Source organism: Narcine bancroftii, chromosome 8, assembly GCF_036971445.1.
Source record: "Narcine bancroftii isolate sNarBan1 chromosome 8, sNarBan1.hap1, whole genome shotgun sequence".
NCBI lineage: Eukaryota > Metazoa > Chordata > Chondrichthyes > Torpediniformes > Narcinidae > Narcine > Narcine bancroftii.
In genome coordinates this window covers 133,688,724-133,713,619 of record NC_091476.1, presented here as the reverse complement: position 1 = coordinate 133,713,619, position 24,896 = coordinate 133,688,724, and the positions used below count along the sequence as shown (strand labels likewise).

At 36.8% G+C, this 24,896-nt stretch overlaps 1 protein-coding gene across 6 annotated transcripts in view; it reads right to left on the bottom strand.

Moving 5' to 3' along the window:
- snx19b (sorting nexin 19b) overlaps positions 1-24,896 on the bottom strand; it is a 125,943-nt gene that overhangs the window by 45,350 nt on the left and 55,697 nt on the right. Inside the window, exon 10 of one of the 6 annotated variants that reach the window (XM_069894916.1) lies at positions 11,424-16,197. The exons of 4 other annotated variants lie outside the window; for them this stretch is intronic. In XM_069894916.1, the coding sequence (XP_069751017.1) occupies positions 16,143-16,197 (55 nt within the window). In that variant the 3' untranslated portion in view covers positions 11,424-16,142. Of the gene's footprint in view, positions 1-11,423; positions 16,198-20,845; positions 21,569-24,896 lie in introns of those variants that run through there. One more of the 6 variants, XM_069894915.1, reaches the window with a different exon arrangement.

The window sequence follows — 24,896 nt, the reverse complement described above, 5'->3', positions numbered from 1 at the left end:
GAAATATACCCTTTCATAAAAATTCCCTAACCATTTTATTTAAATCTCGAAAAAAATTCTTATTAAGTAAACACGGAATTGACTGAAACAAATATTGTATACGTGGAAAGATATTCATTTTAATTGTATTTATTCTTCCAATTAAATTTATAGGAAGATCCTTCCACTTAATCAAATCAGCTTTGATCTTTTTCATTAATGGTACATAATTTAATTTATATAAAGATTGATAATCAACATCCACATTTATACCCAAATATTTAATTCAATCAGTCCACTTCAAATTAATAATATTCTTATAAATTGAATAATCTCCTTCATCTATCAGTAAAATTTCACTTTTTTCCCAGTTAACTTTATATCCAGACAAAGATCCATATTGTGTTAAACACTCCTTCAAGTGTAAAAGTGACTGAGCTGGATTTGTTAAATACACTTTACATCCAGACAAAGATCCATATTGTGTTAAACATTCCTTCAAGTGTAAAAGTGACTACGCTGGGTTTGTTAAATACACTTTATATCCAGACAAAGATCCATATTGTGTTAAACATTCCTTCAAGTGTAAAAGTGACTAAGCTGGGTTTGTTAAATACACTTTATATCCAGACAAAGATCCGTATTGTGTTAAACATTCCTTCAAGTGTAAAAGTGACTGAGCTGAGTTTGTTAAATACACCAATACATCAACAGCAAATAAATTAATTTTATACTCTTCATCTAAAACTCTCATACCTTGTATCTGTGTATTTTGTCATAGCAACTGTGCTAAAGGTTCAATTACTAACGCAAACAAAGCTGGAGACAAAGGACAACCTTGTCGAGTTGAACAAGTTAATTTAAAAGGTTCCGAGATCTGACCATTTGCCATTACCCTGGCTCTTGGTTTATTGTATAAAGCTTTAATCCAACCAATAAAAGAAGGACCAAACTTAAATTTCTCTAAGACTTTAAATAAAAAGTTCCACTCAACTCTGTCAAAAGCCTTTTTTGCATCAAGTGATATCACCTTTGGATGGTCAGGGCACTGTCGATATTTATTAATCAAACTAATCACTCGAAGAATATTATCTGAAGCATATCTATTCTTTATGAAACCTCTTTGATCAACATGTATCAACTTAGGTAAAAATTTAGCCAATCGATTCGCTAATACTTTAGCTATTATTTTATAGTCTACATTCAACAAAGAAATTGGTCTATATGAAGACACTTTTAACGGATCTTTATCCTTCTGAGGAGTTATAGCAATTAAGGTACTAGAGCGTGATTCAGGTAGATCATAATGTTCATTAATCTGTCATAACACATCTCCCAACACTGTAGATAAATCATCAAATACCTTATAAAATTCAACTGAAAACCCGTCATCACCAGGTGATTTAGCATTCGGCATTTCCAACATAGCCGATTTAATTTCTAAATCAGTAAAAGGAGCCTCCAGCTCCAATATGTCTTCTTCTCCTAGTACCGGTAATTTCAACACCGATAAAAAGGAGTCAATCAATCCGCTCTCCTGTTTTTCCTCAGAAGTATATAATTTCTTATATTCATTTTATATACTTACAAATTATATACTGGTGTTATTGTCACAGTCACAGGTGACAAAGATTCAATTAACTAATTTAAAGGTGAAGTATAATAAGTTACAGTCATATCGATTTGAATGTCTGTTGAATTGTTCAAAAAATAAATTTTATGAATGGGGTGAGAAAGCTCATAAAGTATTAGCTTGGCAATTAAAAAAAGAACAGTTATCTAGGATTATACCAGCTATTAGAAATAAATTGGGTATTACTTTTAGTCAAAAAGAAATTAACGATGAATTTTGTAATTTTTACAAAAAACTTTATTTGACTGAATGTAAAGAGATAAAAGATGCAATAGACTCTTTTTTGAAAAATATTAATTTACCACAGTTATCTCAAGAAGACAGACAAGAGTTAGATAAACCTTTTACGGATAGTGAAATTGAAATGGCTATAAAAAATATGCCAAATGGAAAAGCGCCTGGTGGAGATGGTTTTTCTATTGAGTTTTACAAGACTTTTTATGTTGATATATCTTCCTTATTTAAGAATGTAATACAACAACTTTATGATACTTTTCAATTACCTGAGTCCTGTTCTAATGCTATAATTACAGTTATACCAAAAAAAGATAAATATCCCTTACAGGTAGCTTCTTACCGTCCTATGTCTTTGTTAAATGTAGACTATAAAATAGTGGCTAAAGTTATGGCTAAAAGGTTGGCTTAGTATTTACCAAAGATAATACACCATGATCAAACAGGTTTTATAAAAAATAGGTATGCTTCGGATAATATTCTATGATTAATTACTTTGATAAATAGATCTAAATCTCAGAAGAATTATCCAATGGTGGTTTCATTGGATGCAGAAAAGGCATTCGATAGAGTAGAATGGAAGTTTTTATTTAAAGTACTTGAAAAGTTTTCGTTTGGTCTCTCATTTATTTGTATGATTAGGGCTCTGTATAATGGTCCGAAAGCTAGAGTTGTTACTAATGGTTTGCTTTCAGAATCCTTTAATTTAACAAGATCTACTAGACAAGGATGTCCATTATCACCCGCCTTGTTTGCTTTAGTTATTGAACCTCTAGCACAATTAATACGTCAGAATGATAGTATCAAAGGTATGAGAGTCTTGAATGAAGATTATAAATTTATTTGCGGATGACGTTTTGCTGTATTTGGTGGATCCTGATGTTCCTCTGCCAGCACTTCAAGATTCCTTAGAGATTTATGGTCAATTATCTGGTTATAAGGTTAATTGAACTAAAAGTGAAATTTTATCAATTAGTAAAGATGATTATTCAATGTTTATAAATATTACGAATTTGAAGTGGACGAAACAAATTAAATATTTGGGAATTAATGTTAATACTGACTACCAAAATTTATATTCACTTAATTATCTTCCTTTAATGAAGAAGATTAAGGCAGATTTAGTTAAATGGAAAGATTTACCTTTGGGTTTATTAGGAAGAATTAATACTATAAAAATGAATATTTTTCCTCGTATACAATATTTATTTCAATCAATTCCTTGTTGTTTACAAAAAAGATTTTTTAAGGATTTATATAAACTGTACTTCTTTCAAGGTGTCCACATCAGTCCCAGTTGTTTTTCAGAACAATTAAGTCAAACAGCATGGAAGCAGACCCCTCGGTCCAGTGAGTCCACACCGACCATCAAGCTCCCATCTACAGTTGTGCACCTCTAATATCACACTCTGCTGTTAATCTTTTTCAGTGTGTAATACCTCTTTTTCACCATGAATGCTTGTCACCATCAAAAACAGGAGTTTTCAACAGATATTTATTTATTACTATCGACAGGATTTTATTATTTATTCAGTCCCAGAGAAAGAAAAACAAACCTTAAAGCATTGTGATTCAAAACAATTTTGGTGACTTCCTTACTTCAAAAATTGGACAAGAACAGAGGACCCTTGAGGGTCCCAATCCATACATCTCTCAAGGTTGCCACACTGATTGATAGAGTAGTTAAGAAGGTTGATGGTATGCTGGGCTTCAGTAGTCAGGGGATTGAGTTCAGGAGTTGTGAGATGCTTCAGCTCTATAAATCTCTTGTGAGACCACACTTTGCATATTGTGTTCGGTTCTGGCAACCTCATTACAAGGATGTGGAGGCTATGGAGGGGATGCAGAGGAGATTTACCAGGATCTTGCTTGGATTGGAAATTATGTCTTATGAGGCAAGATTAACAGAGCTGGGGCTTTTCTCTTTGGGACTTAAGAAGGCTACAAGATTATGAGAGGCATAGATAAGGTAGACAGCAGGCACCTTTTCTCCAGGATGGGAATAGCAAAACACCAGAGAATCTGTGAACAAAGTGAAGGGAGGAAAGTTTAGGGGAGATATCAGTGGTAAGATTTTTTTACCCATAAGTTGCTGGGTGGCCTGGAATACATTGCCAGGGGTGCAAGTGGGGCATTTAAGAGACTCTTAGACATGTACATGGATGAAAGAAAAATAGAGGTTATGAGGTAGGCAGGGTGTAGTTATTTTTTAGGTATATATAGGCTGAAGGATCTGTAATGTGCTCTAATGTTTAATACTCTATGTCTGCCCAATAGGAGACCAGTTCTTTCAAACTTCCACCACTTTCATGTGATGGATGAGAACACAAAAGACACTGTTACTTATCAATCTGATGCTATCAGAAGAATTAAAAAATGCATATGTTGATGGTATATGTTGAACAGAAATGCATCTGGTTTTACTCAACTAAGTGCCAGTGTTTCTGACTGTTGCATACAAGAAAATGTTCATCATAAGACGAGCATCATTTTTTAACTTCAAAAAATTTCAGCAAGATCTAAGAATGAATACAATAAAAGCTCTGTAACAAATTTCTACAGTCAGGTTCTGCAATTAAAATGTATCTTTCTTTAAAATCACTATGCTCACTTTGCAGTACGGTACTAACAATACTTCCAATTAGAGAATTTATTGCTCATTGACGTGTCTCATATTTTCTTACAACAGAGGAAGCTATTTGGTGCCATATGCTCATGCTGGCTCTCATAACAATATCAATCCCATTCCCTTATTTCTCTCCCCCTCATAAATTTCCCCCTGCTTCTCCAGCCATGAACCTGGATTAGGAGTTCAAACAAGAATGCAGATGCTGGAAGCTGGAGCAACAATCAATCTGCTGGAGGAACTCAGTGGGATAAGCAGCAATCAACCACCCGAGGTCAGGAGTAGTTTGCAGTAGCCTAGTCCACAAACATGTGATATTAGAAGCGGGTGATCAGGAGCAAGAAAACTGTGGCACCTGGCAGAAACCCATGAAGTAATGAAGAGAATATGTTGAGCATCAGATATCAGGAATGAAACATGCCACCTGAGCTCTAAGGCAGCATTACTTGCTGTGCCAATCAGCTCTACTTGCTGTACCACACTGCAGATGGTAAAATTGAAATGAGGAGACAATCATTGCGATACAATACTAAGTTAAAAGCATGAGTAAGAGAAGTTGAGTTCACATAGGTTTGGCCTTGATCTCACTAAACTGCAGAGCAGTATCAAGCTTGAGCTCTGAAAGTGCATTCCAAGATTCCTCAGATTTAATTGGGGTGATCTACAAATCAAAGGAATGAACACTGAATTTCAGGTAACCCAGATTTCCCCCGTGTTCTTTTCTCATTCTTACTGCTCCACCTGAGTTCTCTCCCTCTTTGGAGGTAGGTAGTGGCATCCATCTGCCCATCATCCTGACACTTATTCACCTGGGTTTCTTCTCCCTTTGCCAATATTTTCCAACTGCCAGCTGATTCCATTTGCCCCATCATTCCTTTCTTTCTGGTTCCACTTTATCAACCACCAAGCCTTTGCATGCACTTCTCCACTGCCCTCTCCTGTCCATATCTTTTTTCCATATCTGTTTTCACCTATCATCCACCAGCCTGTCTCTTAATTTCCCCCACTCCCCTCCTGGCTCCATCATTACCCAACTCATCTGGTTCCACTCATCACCTTCCAGCCCCTCACTCATTCCCCTCTCCTCTTTACACTATCTATCTTCCCTCTTCCCTCATTTTTGATGTAAGGTCCAACCTGAATCGTCAACCTTTATCCCTTTATCCCCTCAGATGCTACTTGACCCACTTACTTCCTCCAGCAATTTGCTTTTGCTCCAGATGCCAGTATTTGTGTCTCCTAAAGCAAAGAACACTTCCTAAAATGTAAACTAACTCAAGATCACAGATACACAGCATTTACATTTTGATATCATCTGCTATTATTCCAAGCATCTCCAATAAAATAAAGTACTTCAATATCTTATTTATTTTACAAATTCATTTATTGCATGCATAGAAATAAACTGTTCTTCAGCCAAGCCTTTTATTGAACATGCAAAACACATTTATTACTTTGAAAGCTTGGCAGCATCAAGATGCATTGCTTGAACTTTTGGAAAGTTCAACACTATACCCTGGATAGAAATTGAAAGGCAGGTAGAATAGTTTTTAGCAAACATAAATTTTAAACTGAGTTCAAACACCTCACCTACTAATGCAAACGCATTTCTGGCTAATCATGTTTCAGAGTTTAACTTGTCACTTCTGTGAACCTAACTCTGCAAGTAATTTTCAGGATATTTACTAAAAAAGTATACACTTAAATATTGTAAAATGAAACTTACTAGTTTCATGGGATTTTATTGTTCTTTTTTTAATTAGCAGAGACATGTAGTGAAAACAGCAGAATGTTTTGTCTAACTATCTGCTCCGGTAATCAAGCAGCCTTTGCCGCACTCAGTGTGGACTTAGAACATTCAATACTGGGGTTAGAAGTGGATAATAATTTAAACATCACACATGCTAAGGAATAGACACCTTCCACCAGAGAGACATCATTCATCTCTTCTTGATATTCAGTGTCACTTACATACAAAGCCATCTTCTATTCCATCTGTCAGGATGGAGGCCAGTGATGAGCAGTGTGCCTCAGGGATGGGTGTTGGGTCCCTTGTTGTTATCATTTACATTAATGATTTGGATAATGGAGTGGTAAATTGAGTAAGTATGTGGATGATACAAAAATAGGGGGAGTTGTGGATAGTGAGGATGGTTTATGGGGACAGCAGAAGGATTTGGACTGCTTAGAGGAGTGGGCTGGAAGGTGGCAGATGGAGTTTAATGTAGATAAGTGTGAAGTGCTTCATTTTGGAAAGAATAACCAAAATAGGACATGTGTAGCGAAGGGGTGGGCATTGAGGAATGCAGAGGAACAGAGAGATCTTGGAATAACGGTTCATCATTCTTTGAAAGTGGAATCGCCTATGGATAGAGTGGTAAAGAAGGCTTTTGGTATGCTGGCCTTTATAAATCAAAGCATGAAATATAGGAGCTGGGAGATGATGTTGAAATTGTTCAAGGCATTGGTAAGTTTGGAATATTGTGTGCAATTCTGGCCACCAAATTATAGGAATGATATCAATAAGGTAGAGAGGGTGCAGAGAAGATTTACTAAAATGTTGCCTGGATTGCAGGATCTGGAATACAAAGAAAGAATGAGTAGACTGGGTCTTTATTCATTGGAACGTAGAAGGTTGAGGAGGGATTTGATAGAGGTAGTTAAAATTATGAGGGGGGGATAGATAGAGTGGATGTGAATAGGCTCTTCTCCTTGAGGGTAGGTGAGATTGGTACGAGGGGACACAAGTTAAGGGTTAGAGGGCAAAACTTTAGAAGTAACATAAGAGGAAGCTTCTTCACTCAGAGAGTGGTGGCTGAGTGGAATGACCATCCTGAAGAGGTGGTTGCAGCAGGGTCAATTTTGTCATTTAAGAGGAGGTTGCTGGACCAACCATGTAAATACTACCACTACAGGCATTAAAAAAAAACAGTATACTGGAAAAATTTAGCGAGTCAATTAGTATGGATGGAGGAAAAGATGGAAGTCAATGTTTCAGGTTGAGATCTTGCATAGGTACTGAGAAGAAAGAAGAAAGCTTGCTGGCATTTAGCAGAACAGTGGAGGAGGTAGGAGTAAGATGAAGCCAAGGACAGCAGGCCTGCTGTGTGAGTGGGAAGGGGAGTGACTGGAAACTCAAAAGAACTGTTGTGAAAAGAATACAGGTGCTCCATAAAATGACCATGTCCTTTTCCATTGCCACAGAGAGGCCAAATGCAAATTGAGAAAATGATATCTCATTTTGCTTGGATAACTTAAATCCCAAAGGTATGAATATTGAATTTTCAAATTTAACGTATCCACACCCTGGGTGTTTTCCTCCACACATATTCACCTGCCAACAAGTAACTCACACCTCTGGTGATCACCACCCACACATCCCCACAGTTAAGGATTAATGAATCTAGTAACTGCTCCGGTTCAATAACATAAGCAATGCCTTCCATAATGTTTGGGACAAAAGTACTTTTTTCCTGCTGTGCTCCACAGTTTTAAATTTGTACTCAAACAATTTTCATGTGATTAAAATGCACACTCCAGATTTTATTCAAAGTTATTTATATATATTTTGGTTTGACCATGTAGAAATTATAACACTTTTTATTCATAGTTCCCTCATTTCAGGGCACCATAATGTTTGGGACATTTGGCTTCACAAGTGTTTGTGAGGACTGATATGTTTAATTACTTCATTAGTGCAGGTATAAGAGAGTTTGGCTGGGTTCTAAGCTTTTTGTCAACTTTGGAATCTGTAGTTGCCATTTTAAAATGTGAGGACCAGAGTTATGTCAATTAAAGTCAAAGAAGCAATTATAAGGATGAAACAACAAAAAATAAAATAGTAAGAGACATCACACAAACAAATAAGTACATGTAGCATATAAAACAAAAAGAAAACCTCTCCCCTTCTATTCCCCTACAAGAAAAAGAGTAAGAAAGGGACAAGGGACTCTAAACAGGGGTACCTGTTACTTAAAAGTTTCTTGTATACTGAGACCTTAAGGAGAAAGGGAATATCAGAGTCTCAATTAAATATTAACACCCATATTTTGTAAAGAAGGACACTATAATAAATCAAAGGGTTGAGTACAGGAGTTGGAATGTTCAGGTGAAGTTGCATAAGGCTTTGGTGAGGCCAAATGTGGAGTATTGTGTGTAGTTTTGTTGCCAAACTATTGGAAGATATTAGTAAGAGTGAAAGAGCAGAGAAGATTTATTAGGATGTTGCCAGGTCTTCAGCAGTTGAATTACAGGGAAAGATTAAACAGGTTGGGACTTTATTCCTTAGAGCGCAGAAAAATGAGGGGAGATTTGATAAAGGTTTACAAAATTATGAGGGGAACAGAGAGAGTAAATGCAAGTAGGCTCTTTCCATTTAGGTTGGGAGAGATAAATACGAGCTAAATGTGAGAGGACGTGGCTTTAGGGTGAAAGAGGAAAGGTTTAGGGGAACTTCTTCTCTCAGAGAGTGGTGGGAGTTTGGAATGAGCTGCCATCTGACATGGTAAATGCAGGCTCACTCTTAAATTTTAAGAATAAATTGGATACATAGATGGATGGGAGAGTTCTGGAGGGTTATGAAATGGGTGCGGGTCAGTGGGACTAGAGGAATGTTTCGGCACAGATTAGAAGGGCTGAATGGCCTGTTTTTTGTGTTGTAATTTTCTATGATTCTATGTAACTGCTGCTAGCAGTAGCATAATTAATTCTGAAGTGTACAGAAACATCTGATATGCTCAAGTTTCAGCAAATGCCTCCAAACCCATTATCTTCCATATGCTGAAGAGAAAATCTAAGAGGATAAATCCCCAAAGCAAGCAGGAGCTGATGATGGCTTCAGTAGCAGCCTGGCAGAGCATAACCAGGGAAGATATTCAGCACCTGGTGATGTTTGTGAATCACAGATTTCAAGCAGTCATTGCATACAAGAGATGTGCAACAAAGTACTGAACATGATGACTTTAATATCCATGCTACAGCTCAATCCCAAATATTATAGTGCCCTAAAATAGGTGGATTATAAGGGGATAAAAGTGCTGTAATTACTACATGGTCAAACCAAAATGTGCACAAATAACCTTGAATTAAATCTACAACGTGAATTGCACAGGGGCAAATAAAGGAAAATATTATCCTTGTCCCAAATGGAGGGCACTGTATTTAGCAGCTCAGAAATATTTCATGTTTGTGAAAATTTTAACCTTCATCAAACTGTTATACTGATGTATAAAAACCAGATTTCACTGACAAAGATGGACTTAATTCAGCCACATCAGTACTTCCAATTTTGTTTGCCTCATTCTTAATACAAGTTTTTACTTCAAAAAAATTTCAATGTTTTATTTAATAGCACTTCATTACTGGAAATAGAGAACAATTTAAACTAGCACCTTTCTGTCTGTAGAATTTATCTAATAATTTCCTCCAAAAAATAAACTCCACCCAGTTAACCTATCCACTGCATCTCGTTGTAATGGATTTATTTTCAACTTGCAATGTGAACCAACTAAAACAAAGAGTGACAGAATGTTTTGGTGCTGATATCGCTTGCAGTGATAGAGGGGATCCCTGACTCTTGCCATATGAGTAATGGTTTTCAAATACATTTCACTATGCTCATGATATTTTATTTCAGGTTTAAGTCTTCATACGATCATCAATTTCATATTATGGAAGAGGTCAGACAAGTTAAAAAAAAACTATTTTGGTGGCACAGATAGAGTAGCACCAGCGACCGGGTTGGAGGTTCATTGGGATATTTAAGCAGCACCGACTTATAGGCTGGAAGGGCTCTTAACAAGCTGGATGTCTAAACTTTTTTATAAAATAACAGGGGCCACTGAACGATTTTCTTGTCAGAGCAAGGTTATCAATCCTTACATGTTTTGATGTGTCATCATACTTGAAATTTTCTCAGTCTTGAAGCAGGTCTGATGGAGAGCCTCAAGTGTTCCGGAAAAAAAAAATATATTTGTAAGTTCTTGACTGGTTAAAGAAGGAATATTCTAATAACAAAACTAATTGGATAGGTAGTCCAACAGTATCTGCAACATGGCAAAGGACTTGGGATATCTAGCATTTTCAAGAATTGGCCCCAAAGAATGAGTGGGGTCAGTTTTGGACAGCAATGAGTTTCTCCCAGGTCCCTCTTTCCTGTGAAAACTGTGAAGATAAACCATCATTTTCACAGAATCCATGTCAGTCCTTCCAGATGATCATTTACAGTTCCTTTAAGTCAATATCTTTTATTTCTATAATTTATTGTGCTCTTCTATTTTCAGTTTTTTTTCCTGCAAGGACTTCAGTTTACGACAGTTTATCACAGACTGATGCTTTGTTTTCACAAACAGCAATCATTTATCTTTCACTTCAGTTTTTTTCCTCTTCTGTTACTCCCAGTTGTTACTACAGTTGCTATGTTGTTATTTAAGGCAATCAACAGTGGCCCTATGAGCAACTTTAGGACATGTTACTGTTATTGGGGGAAAATGAAGAGGGCCCTTTCACCACTTCCCTCAAACAATGCTGTCCTTTTACTAAACATTTCTTTGTTCTAGCAACAGACAGGTTTCCAGTGGGTGCTGCTGCTATCTGTGTTTCCCTTCGGCCAGTGCAACAATTGTATACCATGACACTATTCACTGATCCCATTATGTTCAGATGGATGTGTGTGTTCCATATTTATCTATGTTAGCTATTGGTAATGTTCCTTCAAACTTGAAAGCAGGTCTTCTTGAATGAGAGTAGCACACAAGTTCTTTACATTATCCATGAACACTTCAGTACTCAAGCAACGAACACTGGGTTTAACAGTGAAATCTTTTTTGTCCAAACTTTATTTAAAGATAGAAAAAACATAACATACAGTCCAACAATCATCAAAAATCGATTTTACAAAGATAAACCCCAAACCCACCCTCCCACCCCTTCAGCCAGCTCCCTTAAGGGGAGTCAAAAATATCAATTATATATTTAAAAAATTATAAATGTTAAGAACAATTCAATACATATCTAAATGCATATATTTCAAGCTATAAGTAATTTTTCCATAACAATACAAGCTTTCAATTCATTGTGCCAATGTAGTATATTAATCTCTGATTTGTCTTTCCAAGTACTCGCAACACATTTACGCGCTACTGATAACACCAAACGTACAAAAGCAATTTGAAATTTACCCAAACCTAATCCCCTCAACAAAATCAAATTACCCAACAAAAAATCGTTGGGTCTAATGGTAATGTAAAGTTATACAATTTTTCCAAAACTACCTTGCCAAAATGGTTGAACTTTAACACAAGTCCAAACGGCATAAATCACATCTAAAGCACAAGTCTGAATTACTAAACCCATATTTTTTCAGTTTCTCCGGAGTCAAATATAATTGATGTAAAAAATTATAATTAGCCATTCCATATCTTACATTTGTCAATTTGATTATGTTGTCCTGACACATATCCACCCAATCATCTTCAGGAAAAATAAACACTAAATCAGTCTCCCATTTAAGTTTAGATTTTTCCCAATCCATATTATCTTGTAACAAATTGAACATAACCAAAATATAACCCTTCTTTGGTACAGACTCAAAGACTCAAATCTCGATAAAGTAGGTAAATTCATCTCTCCACCATAATTATCCTTTACCAAGGCTCTAAGTTGGTAATACACAAACAAAGAATTTACAGATCTATTAATCTCTTTCAATTGATTAAAAGAAATGGTCCCTCTTTAAAACAATCCTGTATTGTCTTTATACCCTTAAAATCCCAACTCTTTAAATAATTATTAAACATTGAAAAAGGAATAAGCTGATTATTATACAATGGAGTTAAAATTGATAATATATCTTTTGATCCGAAAACCTTTTTTTTTAATCCAGATCTTTAACAAATGTTTCAATACCGGCATATTATATTCCTGTAGCAATTTCAAGTTCCAACGAAATATAAACTCATGTACCTCGACCTCAGAAATACACGCCATTTCCACCTGAGCCCAGCTAGGAGGATGATCTAAATCAATCAACCTGCTAATAAACTTCATAATAATTTTGAAAATGTGGTAACTGAAGTCCACCTAATGCATATTTCCATGTAAGTCTATACAACAACAGTGAAATCTGATATTGAATTCGAAATTAGACTTGAGTGTTGGCAATCAAACGTAAAAACTGATGGGGATAAAGTAAGCAAACAGGCATGGGCTATGTGTGCTCAAATCTCTAAGTGTAGGAATGGGAAGTAAGAATTCAGGCTGTTACACTGTCTACTCCTATTCCACCTTCTTGAGAAATCTCTTGAACTTGGCTTTGACCCCTATCTGACATCTGGTGAAAAGAGGTGGCAACCAAAGTGAACACAGGTAAACATGATATTAATCTCAGCTGTATTCTATCCCCTTGGTTAAATGGGGATAACAGCAGGGGCTGTCTTATGGAACAATGAAGTCATGGAAGAACAGATATGGTGTAGAATGACCAAAACTGTGGGATTTAAGAGAAGGTTGTATGTGTACATGAAGGGGAGGGGGTTAGAGGGTTATTGGCGGAGAGCGGGAGCTTTGAGCTTGAGAAGTCATTCTAGTGAAAGACTCGAAAGGCCGACATGGCCTGTTTCCGCTCCGTAAATGGTTATATGGTTATAAGAAGCTCATTAATCCAGGTTAAGAATATCATTTTTATCAATACAGATGGATGCAGTCCTTGCCATACCCAATATGCTTGTGCTAGTGGAGTCTTTGCAAATGATTATTGAATTCCCAGTTTCTCTTATACCTTGGGCCAGTTACATGACTTCTGTGTTTGATTTATTTATTACAGCTTCAATTATATTTTTGGCAACCACAACAGTTTCAATTAATTGGTCGAAGTATTTGATTTGCTTCACCCAGTTTAACTAAATTATTTCTTAAAGCCAAAACTCCAAATGCTAAGATGGTAACCATTTGGGGAAAACAAACCCTCCAAACTTGAAAATATTGAAGATAAACACAATAATGAGAAGGCATTTGAATTTTACATAATATTTCATGTCAATACCTACAATTTAAATAGGACAAATCTTTCTCAAACTACTTTCACATTGCCATGGAGGAGATGCAGTCAATGTTTTAGCATAATTCCAATGATCAAATTTTATGAGGACAGTTAGTGAAAATTTAGATTTTATTGAGTGAAGATAAATAAATGATCGACTTGAAGACTTTTGAACAATGATGGGTTTAATAGATTTGATGCTATGTTTGTTCATGTAGCTCCTAGTTGAGCAATTTTAAAATCTTCATATTTATTTTAAATCCTTGCATAGCCCTTGCATCTATTTCTGTAATTTATTCTGGACCTCCAAAATCTTTGCACTTCGATAATTCTGGCTCCCTATCCTTCATTTATGGTTGCTCCTTTATCTTACAAGGACCTAAGCTCCAGAATCTCCAACATCAATCTCTTCATCTCTCAACCTATCTTTCCTTCTTTAAGAAGCTCTTTAAAACTAACCTCCTGATTAGACTTTAAGCCTTCAAACCAAATGTACTTTAAGGACTCAACTTTTCTATTCGTTCTAAAATTCTCCTGGAACACAATTACTCAAATGTTTGTTTAAAAATGTATTTTTCTCTTGATGTTTGTACAAAAAAAGTTTTTACTTTGATGAAGGAAACAGAGTCATTGGTCGATGCAGCACAGAACAGACCTTTTGGCCCAAATCCAACCAACACAATGATTGACAGCTTTGTGAATCAAAGGGTAGGGTAGTGTCCAGAAGCTTGGACTGTTTATTTGACACACAAGTTTAAATTCCACCAGAGCAGCATGGGAAGTTAAATTCAAGTAATTGTCGTTCACAGAGGTTTCTGCTGCACAGAAACAAAATGCTATGGATGCTACTTCTAAAATAAAGCCAAAAGATGTTGAAAGCACTCAGCGAGTCAGGCAGTAGTAATGAAAAGAAAAAGCAAATTTAGCAATTCCAGTTCATATTTTTTCAATAGGGAAGTGCTCTGTTATGGCACTTTATTTTTTGTATTTATCCGTTTCAGAATCAGAAATTATTCTCATGAACATGTCATGAAATTCCTTGTTTTGAGGCAGCGTCATAGTGTAAATATTTATACAAATCAAATAAATTTTTTTAAATAGTGCAAGAAAAAGTCAGTGTCTGTGGTTCATTGTGCATTCAGGAATCTGAATCTCCTGCACCTTTTTCCCAACAATAGCAGAGTTAAGAGGGCATGGCCTACGTAGTGGGGTCTTTGAGGATAGAGGCTGATTTCTTAAGACACCGCCTCTTGTAGATGTCCTCGAAGGAGTGAAGACTGGTGGCTGTGATATCACAAGCCGAGTAAACAACCCTATGGAGTTTTTTTTCTTGTCCTGAGTGTTGGTACTCTGAACTAGACAGTGATGCAACCAGTCAGAATACTCTCCACAGTACACTTGTAGAAGTTGTCAAGAATCTTCGGTGACATATTAAATCTTCTCAAACTCCTCACAAAGTATTGCCGCTGGCGAGCCTTCTTCATGATTGCATTGACATGAAGGCTCCAGGACAGATCACTGGAGATGTTGACACCCAGGAATTTGAAATTCTTGACCCTCTCCACTACTGAGCCCTCAATGAGGACTGGGTTGTGTTCCCCTAACTTCCTCCTGAAGTCCATAATCATCTCCTTGGTTTTGCTAATATTGAGTGCAAGGTTGTTGGTGTGACACCACTCATTTATGGAACATTTGGCATTTATGTTCATCCCAATTGTTCCTGACTCGTTGAACCACTACAGGAAGCAGATTAAGTCACCTAGCCCGCTGGAACCTGGACTCACAGGACTCAAATTCCTTCCCTGAACATTAGCGAATCGGACACTGTGCAATTGTATTAGTGAATCATGCGGGTTTTTAATTACACATTGATTGTTTCAAGGGATCCATTGCTGCTACTACCTTTTTATTCTAGATTTTTTCAATTACTTGAATTTAAATTCCTGATTGCCATGGTGGAATTTAAAAGTGAATTGAATACACAGCCCAAGTCTCTGGATTCTAGTCCAGTAATTCATGCTACCATAACCTCTGATTACCAAAGCTGCTAATCATTGTGTTTTGACCTATCAAAGGAAAAGGCTTTGAAGAAATATTTGAAACATCACAGGAACATCTGCACATTTCACAGTGAGATCAGCTGGTTTACTCATACAGCACATATACATGTGAAACACTTTCAAAGTTTAGAGGAATTCTAACATTATAATCGATAATAATCCTTTTCCATTGACAATTCAAAGCAATTTAGAATTATCTGTCTTACTTTAAAAATACATCTGCCACAATCATCAGCCAAGCCATTAAATTTACAGATTAGATATTTGAAGCTAACTCTGGAAGCCAAGTCTTTAGTGGAAAAAACAATAACTTGTCACTTTCAGTATTTGGAACAACTTTGAGATCATTCCTAAGCGTTATTGTCCTTCGGTGCTTTATTTATAGAAGAAGGCAGGAGTATAAAAGACGATATATTAATACCCGAATAGGTCTTGAGTGGATCACAATAATATTCCATTTCACCCTGCTCCCAGCTGGAAGTAAATCATTTGTGGCTTACTCCCTGCAGGAGTTAAATCAGTGTTGATAATGGCTCCCTGGACACCGAAAAGACTTTGTTCTTCACGTGTATATTAATTTTTTTCTTGGACTTGCAATGCTTTGGAGTTTGACTTGCCAAGAATTATGCTAAAACTCAGAAAACATGGAGAACAGAATGTAAAACAACTGTTTAATATTTTTGCAAAGTTCTAAAAAAGTTCAATAAAGTAAAAGGTCTTCAATTCTGGCTTAAAGCAAAATTGTCCAGTAAATAAATGTTGTGCAGTAACATAATTAAAAAAACAATTTATGAATGCTCAAATATAGTTTCCTTCCCTGATGAAAAATTCCAATTGAAGTGAAAATGCTTTGGAATTGTTCCTTCATTTTACATCCTTAACTTTAGCTGTCATCTGTACCTCTAGACAGACATTCTTTGTTCCAAATATGTGAAAAATTAAAGATTCTCATTCTATACAATTGCAGAGCATTTTATACCCAAAAAAAGAACTTTTGAAGTGTAACTATTGTTGTTACATAGGAAATACAACTGTTAATTTGAATACAATTCATCTGATTGAGAACTAAATAGTGGTCTGGACACCAGGGACAATTTGAAATGCTCAAATGCGAGAAATCTCAAATAAAAACGTAGAGATTTTGAAATCTCAACAGATCAAGCAGCATCTGTGAAGCGAGACCCTTCCTCTGAAAAAGGAAATACATTTAAAGTTGCAGAGAAGAGGGAGAAGTGGCCTCTCCCTCAGCCCGCACCACAAAAACTGCCATTTAGTATCTGGTTCTCCATCCTTTGTTCTCTCCATTCCTCTCCCTTTTCTGCAATTTAAAATGTGTTTGATTTCTAATTGGTTCATTCTGGTAAAAGGTAATTTCCTTCCTCATAGTCCATGTCAGACTTGTTCAATAGATCCTGCATTTTCGCATTTATCTTTTCAACAAAAATCACAATGGGATATTCACTATGCAACTGAGATAAAGTGGAAAAAGTCAAGTTTCTCTGGGCTGCAACAAAGTCCAGATTTGTGGTCTCAAGACCCTGCCATTCAGCTTGAATCCACAATCTTCTCTCATAGAAATGAGAAAGCTACACATGGCAGGGCTAACTTTTCTAAGTTCAGGTCTCCAATGACGTTTTAATTAAGTATTTGATTGTTTTCTTCATCAAATGCAGGACTTAAGAAATGTGCTAAACACTCATTATCTGATTTAAAAATATTCCTTTATTAATTATCATTCCAGTGGTCACATAATCTTCCTAGTTCCAATATAAATGTGAATAAAGGATGTGGTGCCATGCATGACAATCCACTTCACCTTGCTGGCAGAGACCCTATTTACTAAACTTGCTCCAGAGTTGCACCTGACCACCAAGAGGAACAAGTGCAATGCTGGCTGGCAGCACCACTGCCTAATGATATGTAGCATTTACATCAGCACCAAGTATTCCTCCTTCAAGGAAATACTACTTCATTTTTTTTTTAAATTTAAATAAAATAAATTATAAAGTTATAGTTTATGTCATCAGAGGGAGTCAGTCAGCATTTATAGAAGGATCCTTGACTTTTTACCCTTGCCTTTTAAAAGAGCGGTCAGGTCCTAAGGAGCGACTCCATCTATTTTGGAAGCTTTTCAGCTGTCCTCGGCAGTCACCTTTCAGGTCAGGTTAGATCAGATATATTTATTTATAAAGCAGAAATGTAATATTGCACCAAATTGCCTTTAGTGTACCTTAAGGCAGAACAAGATTCACCATTAGCATTGCCTGACGTCCCTTATAGTCAGAGAAAGAGAAACAAAAGAGGATCACTTCAGAGTCACTGAGTATCCATGGATTTGTCTCCAGAGCTCCCTTAGCCTCTGCAGTCACACAGACTCCAGTTCAGTTCAAACCATTAGCAACCTGAGCCCAGATCAAAGCCCCTAATACAATGAGGAAGCATTCAGCACCCAAGGCCCTTCAGGAGCCCTTCTTACCCCTCAACACCTTCTTGAATCCAGATTCCAATACCTGGTTTTTACGAGCCAGTCTCTAGAAGCCTGCAGACTGATGTGAGCCCTTTGACTTTAAGTTGCACAGCCTACGTGGGTTCCTTGCCTGCGAGTTTGCCACCTATGTGTGTCCTTCAGCTGCAGAGCCCCTCGCTGGTCCACCACCATGGTCACCATCTTGAGGTTCATCTCCTCTGCTTCTCCTTCTCCACAGGGGATGTGGGATCAAGAATAGGAATAACTGTTGGTTCCTTCTCCCTAAACCAGCAATTTATGAGGTGACCGAGTTGAGCATCAAATAAAACCTGACACAAATCGTCATATTTGCTCTCATTGTACAGCTACAGCACAATGGAAGAAACAAGACTTAAAATTATATCAAAAAGTTAATGCACAATGTGTTGCTCTACTGCCACCTAAAGTATATTATTATTAAATACAAACTGTAAGTCAAAGATATGTTTAGTTTTCCTGGAACATTTGAATTACATCCAGCAACACATTAATAGGACTCAAATGTTTAAACACTTAACAAATGATCCATTGCTTTCTCAGTATAAAGCTATCATTTTCAATAACTGCAATACTGTGAAATGTGATTATAGTAACATCTTTTATGATACATGTGCATACTCATGAATTCTAACTGACAACCAACCAATTTTTCTTACTGACATCTGCATCTGTCGTATTATTTCAAATGACCATTTATCCTATCTCTGGAGCATCACAAACACTGATGCTGAAGTTATTCATGCAGAAAATAAGAGATTGAAATAAGAGGAGCAAAGCCTAACAATAGAAGAATGAAATGCTTTATCAAATTCTCCAGGAGCCAAGATCAAGTGCAGCCTTAGCCATAATTCTGCAAGTAAAGGCATATGGTAATTAATAAATAACTTATCTCAAACAGTGCATATAGCTGCAGACAAGGACACTTTTTTTCATTTATTTAGCCTGTGCTCTACAGTTTTAAATTTGTAATCAAATGATTCACCTGTGATTAAAGTGCATATTCTTGATTTTATAAAAGGTTATATGTGTACATTTTGGTTTGACCATGTAGAAATTTTTTATAATAGTCCTGTCATTTCAGGGTACCATAATATTTGGAACATGACAATGATATGTATATTAATCATGTTTTATACTTTGTTGTATATCCCTTCCATGCAATGACTGCTTGAAGTCTGTGATTCATTTACATCACCAGGTACTAAATATCTTCTCTGGAGATGCTCTGCCAGGCCTCTACTGCAGCCATCTTCAGCTCCTGCTTGTTTTGGGGGCTTGTTCCTTAAGTTTTCTCTTCAGCTTATGGAAGGTATCCTCAATTGGATTTAGATTGGGTAACTGACTTGGCCATTCGAGAATTTTCCTGTTTGTTGCTTTGAAAAACTCCTTTATTGCTTTAGCAGTAATGTTTAGGATCATTGTCTTGCTGTAGGATGAAGCACCGTCCAATGGGTTTGGAGGCATTTGCTGGAACTTGAGCAGATCAGATGTTTCTCTACATCTCAATTCATTTTGCAACTGCCATCAGCAATTACATCAAATATGACAATAAGCACATCAGGACCTGTGGCACCCTTACATGCCTTATCTCTATCAGCCCACCACCATGTTTTGCAGATGAGGTGGTATGCTTTGGATTTTGGGCAGTTCCTTTACACCTTCACTCTTTCCTCTTGCATTCATTCTGATACAAGATCATTTTGGTCTCACCTGACCACAGGCCATTTCCAGAATTTGCAGTCTCTTTTAAATACTTCTTGGAAAACTATAATCTGACTATCTGTTTCTGTGGTTAACTGATGGTTTGCATCTTGCAGGGTAGCCTGTGTATTTCTGTTCGTGAAGTCTTCTGTGGACAGTAGTCATTGACACATCCACTCTGCCTCCTGAAGAGTGTTTCTGATCTGTCAAGACAAGTGTTTGGGGAATTTTCTTCTGTCATCAACAGTGGAGGACTTCCTTGGTTTGTGAGCTCACCAGTGCGCTCTTTTGATGTTCCAAACAGTTGATTCTGGCGATCCTAAGATCTGAACAATGTCTTTTACTATTTTATTCTCATTTTTCAGCCTCATAATGGCTTATTTGACTTACATTGGCACAACTCTGGTCTTCATGTTTAAAAACGGCAACTACAGACTCCAAAAGTAATCAAATTTAAAACTGTGAGGCACGGGAGGGGGTGGGGGTGGGGGGGAGAAAGGAAAAAAGTGTTTGATGCAAACTTTATGGCGGGCACTGTAAATTACATTTTTTTGTTAGCATTGGGAAAAATATCAATTTTTTTTTTTTTACAAGGTTTTATTTCCTTTAGTTTCAAAAGAAATCAATAGTTTTAACACAACAACCAATTAAGTTCCTTGAAGTCAATCAACTTTATTATGGTTTTAATAATGAAAACTAGATTGAAAGACAATGGGAAAAAATATCACTGCTAATCATATGCTTTTACTGACATACGCTAATTTTTCTCAAATATGCACCAAAGTATTCTTCACTCATAAATGTGTTATTTTAGTCTTCTAAAGGACCATGGGAGAAAAGAGTAGTCCAGTAGATATCCAAATCATACAGAAGATTCCAGAATTAATCACCAAACTGACAATATAATTTCAGTAAAAACACAACAATTCTGGAGGACCTCAGCAGGTCTCGCAGTGTCCATATGGACGACAACTTTCTTCATAAAGTTTGCTTCCTGAAATAAATGGGGATATGATAGACAACTTCAAGCTGAAACACAAAGATAATTTCAGATTTGCGGTATTACGTAGGAGGTGGGAAACATTGTTTTATTGAATTTAGCAGGTTTAATCACATAATGATTACATTAGTTCAACTGACCAAAAAATGTTTTGCAGCTGATTATCAGCATCTGATGCCTCTGGTGTCAGTGTCCAACAATAGTCAGCCAGCACTGATGGATTCCAGTTGACCTGATACCACTTTTCCATGGTTCCAATGCCCTGGTAAAACCTTTCACCTTATTTGTCACTGACTGCACCAAGATCAACAGGGAAGAATGTCCAAGTGTGAATGCAGAAAATGAATTTTCAATTTCTTGTTGTCAATCAGCTGGATGTGGTTTGGTGCTCTCTAGTTGCTAAGAAAATACTCAATAACATCTTTAAATGCCCTCCATACATCCCCAGGCCTAAGACAACATTTTCAAAGCACCTGCACTGAATGTATGCCCAGGTATGATTGGACTGACCAAAACAGCTTGCTTTGTAGGCAATACATTAGTAGACTTAAAATATGGCAGGAAATAAGAAAAATTAATTCTATCTAAAAAATAGTAGATGATAGGTATATTTGAAGGTGATTTTTTGTGGTCAGCAGCCCAAAAATCATTAAATACACCTAAATGTGCTCAGGAAGCAAAATCTTTGTTGTCCAGTGTAGCCACATATATAATTCCAGTCATTATAAATGGCCTATTCTCCTTCTACAATTAAAACTAAGTGCTGAAAGCATTCCGCTGGTCAAGGAGGATCTGTGCAAATAGAAACAGAATTAAAAATTCAGGGCAACAACCATTCATCAGAATTGGAAAAAAGCTTAGAACAACCAGCAGATACCTATTCCATATGTTCAGACTCTATTGGTCTATTATGTGCCAACATATTACTTCTATCTTGGTGCCAGTGTCCACTTCCTTTTCATTTCTATACACTTAAATTTTAGTTCCGTTTTATGATTGCACCACTTTCCCTTTCCTCCTTTACATCCATTTTTCTAATTATTATTTCCATTAAGATTTAATTTTCTGACCTAACTGTTTTGCAGCCAAGTTTAAATAATCCCAATTACATCTAGTTTTACTCAGCGTCTTTAGTTGCATGTTTTGATAGTCATTATATGTATTGCAACGTAAATAATTTATTCATATCTCCAGTATTTGCTCGTTTTTGGAGCAAATTCCCACACAGAGCATCAGCACAAATTAACTCTCAACAGACAGTATGGTGGTTAATGGATTACTTTAATTCAGGTAACAAAAGATGTACTCACATAATCAAAAGTAGTATTCATATCACTTGTGCGTTTATGAAACACCAAAAGCTTTCAGGTGCAGCAGGTAATTGAGAAAGCAATGAGATATTGTCATTCATTGCTGGAGGGATTGAATTTTAAATGCAGGGAAGTTCTGGTCTCTTATCTTGAGAGAGGAATCAGTGCAGAGGAAGTCCTTCAGGTTCATTCCAGAAATGAGAGTTTTAGCCTATGTGGAGAGATTAAAGTCCCTTTCACACTTGCAAGTAGTCCCAGGAATTAATGGCCAATCGGCCTATAAAGGGTCTAGCGTAGAATGAAAATTGTCTCAAGGCCAGAGTGAAATGATGTCATCTCATGCCATGGATAGACTGCCTCGAACCCTAGTGCAATCCTTGGCGTCTACAGATGTCGGTGTTGCAATCAGGAAAGTGTGGAATGGGCAATTGCCTGAAATGACCCAAGTTTTTGCATGAGTGCAAGAACGTGAAGAAAGAAAAGATTAAACTGAAGGTATAAACTTTGCCATGGGAAAGTAACAGCAAGGGAGAGAGAGAGGAAATAAATAGCGGACAATTTTTAAACAGTGTGGGAAAGTTGGTAGCGCTATAGCACACAATTTATAAAGACTATGGGGGAAAAGCGATGGCGGACCTGCCTTCCCAGAATATCATGCAGCAAAGAAACACCTTCATGAGTGCTCCGTGCATACAGCCCTTTCTCTACCACACAGAATTCTGGGACGGCAGGTCCGCCAACGCCTTCCCCCGCCACGGTATTTATAAATTGTGTGTGATAGCACTACCAACTTTTCCATTCTGTTTAAAAATGTCCACTTTCCCATGGTCCCTTATAAAGATTTATATAGATTGGCACAACAACAGGGCTGAAGAGCTCATACTGTGCTATACATAAAGCTTAATAACATTTGAACAAAATTAATTATAACATAAGATCATAATACATTAATCAAGATTTAGGGCAAGTCCACCATCGCTTGATGCGTCATGATGTCACTGGTAGAAGGTAGAACAATCCTAACCCCGAGGATGGCTCCTTGCAAGTGTGAACATGTGCTGTGTCCCAGTGTGAACAGCAAAAACACCATTCCTATCCCGGGACACTGAAAGGCCAATTTAGTGGGATGCAAGTGTAAAAAGGGGTTAAGAAGCTGATCCTTTGCTCCATGGAATTCAGAAAGATGAAGGGAATCTTACAGAGACGTATAAAATTATGAAAGGCATAGATAAGAATGAAGCATGGAGGTTGTTTCTACTGGCAGGTGAGACAAGTACTAGGGAATGTACCTCAAGATATGGGGAAGTAGATTTAATTAAGGAGTGAGAAGGAACTGCTTCACCCAGAGAGTAGTGAATCTGTGGAATTCTCTGCCCAATTAAATAGTACAGGATTGTAAAAACACAAAAATGCTGGAGGAATTCAGCAGGTTTTGCTGGTCCATAGGAGGTAAAGATATATAACCAACATTTGCCTTCATCAGGCCATGGCTTGATAAAGGGCTCAGGCCCGAAACATTCATTACACTGTTTAGCTTTATCTCCTGTGGATGCTGAGAGATCTGATGAGTTCCTCCGGTGTTTTTTGTTTTTAATACCAATCAGCATCTGCAGACTATTGTATTTCATTACATTTAGTTGACACTGCCTCCTTAAATGCTTTTAAGACAGAAAAGTAGATTTTTGATTAAAAGGGGAATTTTTGAAGTTTTTTGTACATTATAGAAGAGAACATAACACACACAGCATTTCATGATGTATCAGATGCACATATTCTAGCTGTCTTGCTTGTGAATCAGTTTGCTGAGGTCACTACATTGTTCAGCAAGAGATGGCATTCAGCTCACACTTCAGGTGAACTAAATGTGGTGTCAATTTCAGATGAATTTCACCTTAAGAATATCATGTTGCTATGAACTCTGAACGACCTTACAAAAACAATAAGGCTCTTGTTGAAACCAAAACACAGCATAACGCTGTTTTGGAAGTATGTCATCCCAATCTAAATGTTCCTTTTGTACCAGTCAAGTGCATATGAGGGAGACAAATGTAATCTTATGCACCCAAAATTGGAACAGAGTTAAGAGTTTTCTTGAACAAATATCCTTGCAGCCAAATGTCAAATAAAAATTGTCAGAGTGAAATAAATTATTTCCAATCCATAAGAGGCCAGCTTTGCAGCAATGTTGCTTTATAAACATGATGCTTCTGGATTGAAATAGATTTTTGGGTCTGATGCAATAGATGGTGAAGCTTGTGCATACAAAAGCAAGACAATATACACCCATCAAGAATGGATTCTTGGAAGAGAGGAAGAAAAACTGTTGAACAGAATTCTTGGATTTCCACCAAGGACTTTTCTTTTTCGGATGAAAGAAATGTGAACTATCCAGGTTTTATAAGTTGCTTATATTGTCCTGTTGGCTGGGGCACCATCACCATACAACAAAAGACATCAAGTCCCTCTTTGGCAGAACGATACCATTTTTGGTCAACAGATTACTTGAGCAGCAACAAGACTAAAAATACACAAAAGATTAATAGAAACAGTCTCATGTCAGAAATGTTCCTGCAGTAACCATCCCTGGGAAGCAACCAAAAGTGGTTCCTGGATCCAGTTATCTGCTGAAATAAGTATGCCTGATATTAAGGAGCATGACTGAGCTGTATTAACTGATGACTTAATGTCAGCTAAAACTTGAGGCTAGTATATATTTGGTTGACTTTGAGCTAATGTTACATGTGCCAGATCATGTTGCCAGTCACAGTCTAGCAATATCCAATCTCAGAGTTTGTATTTTCTCACAAATC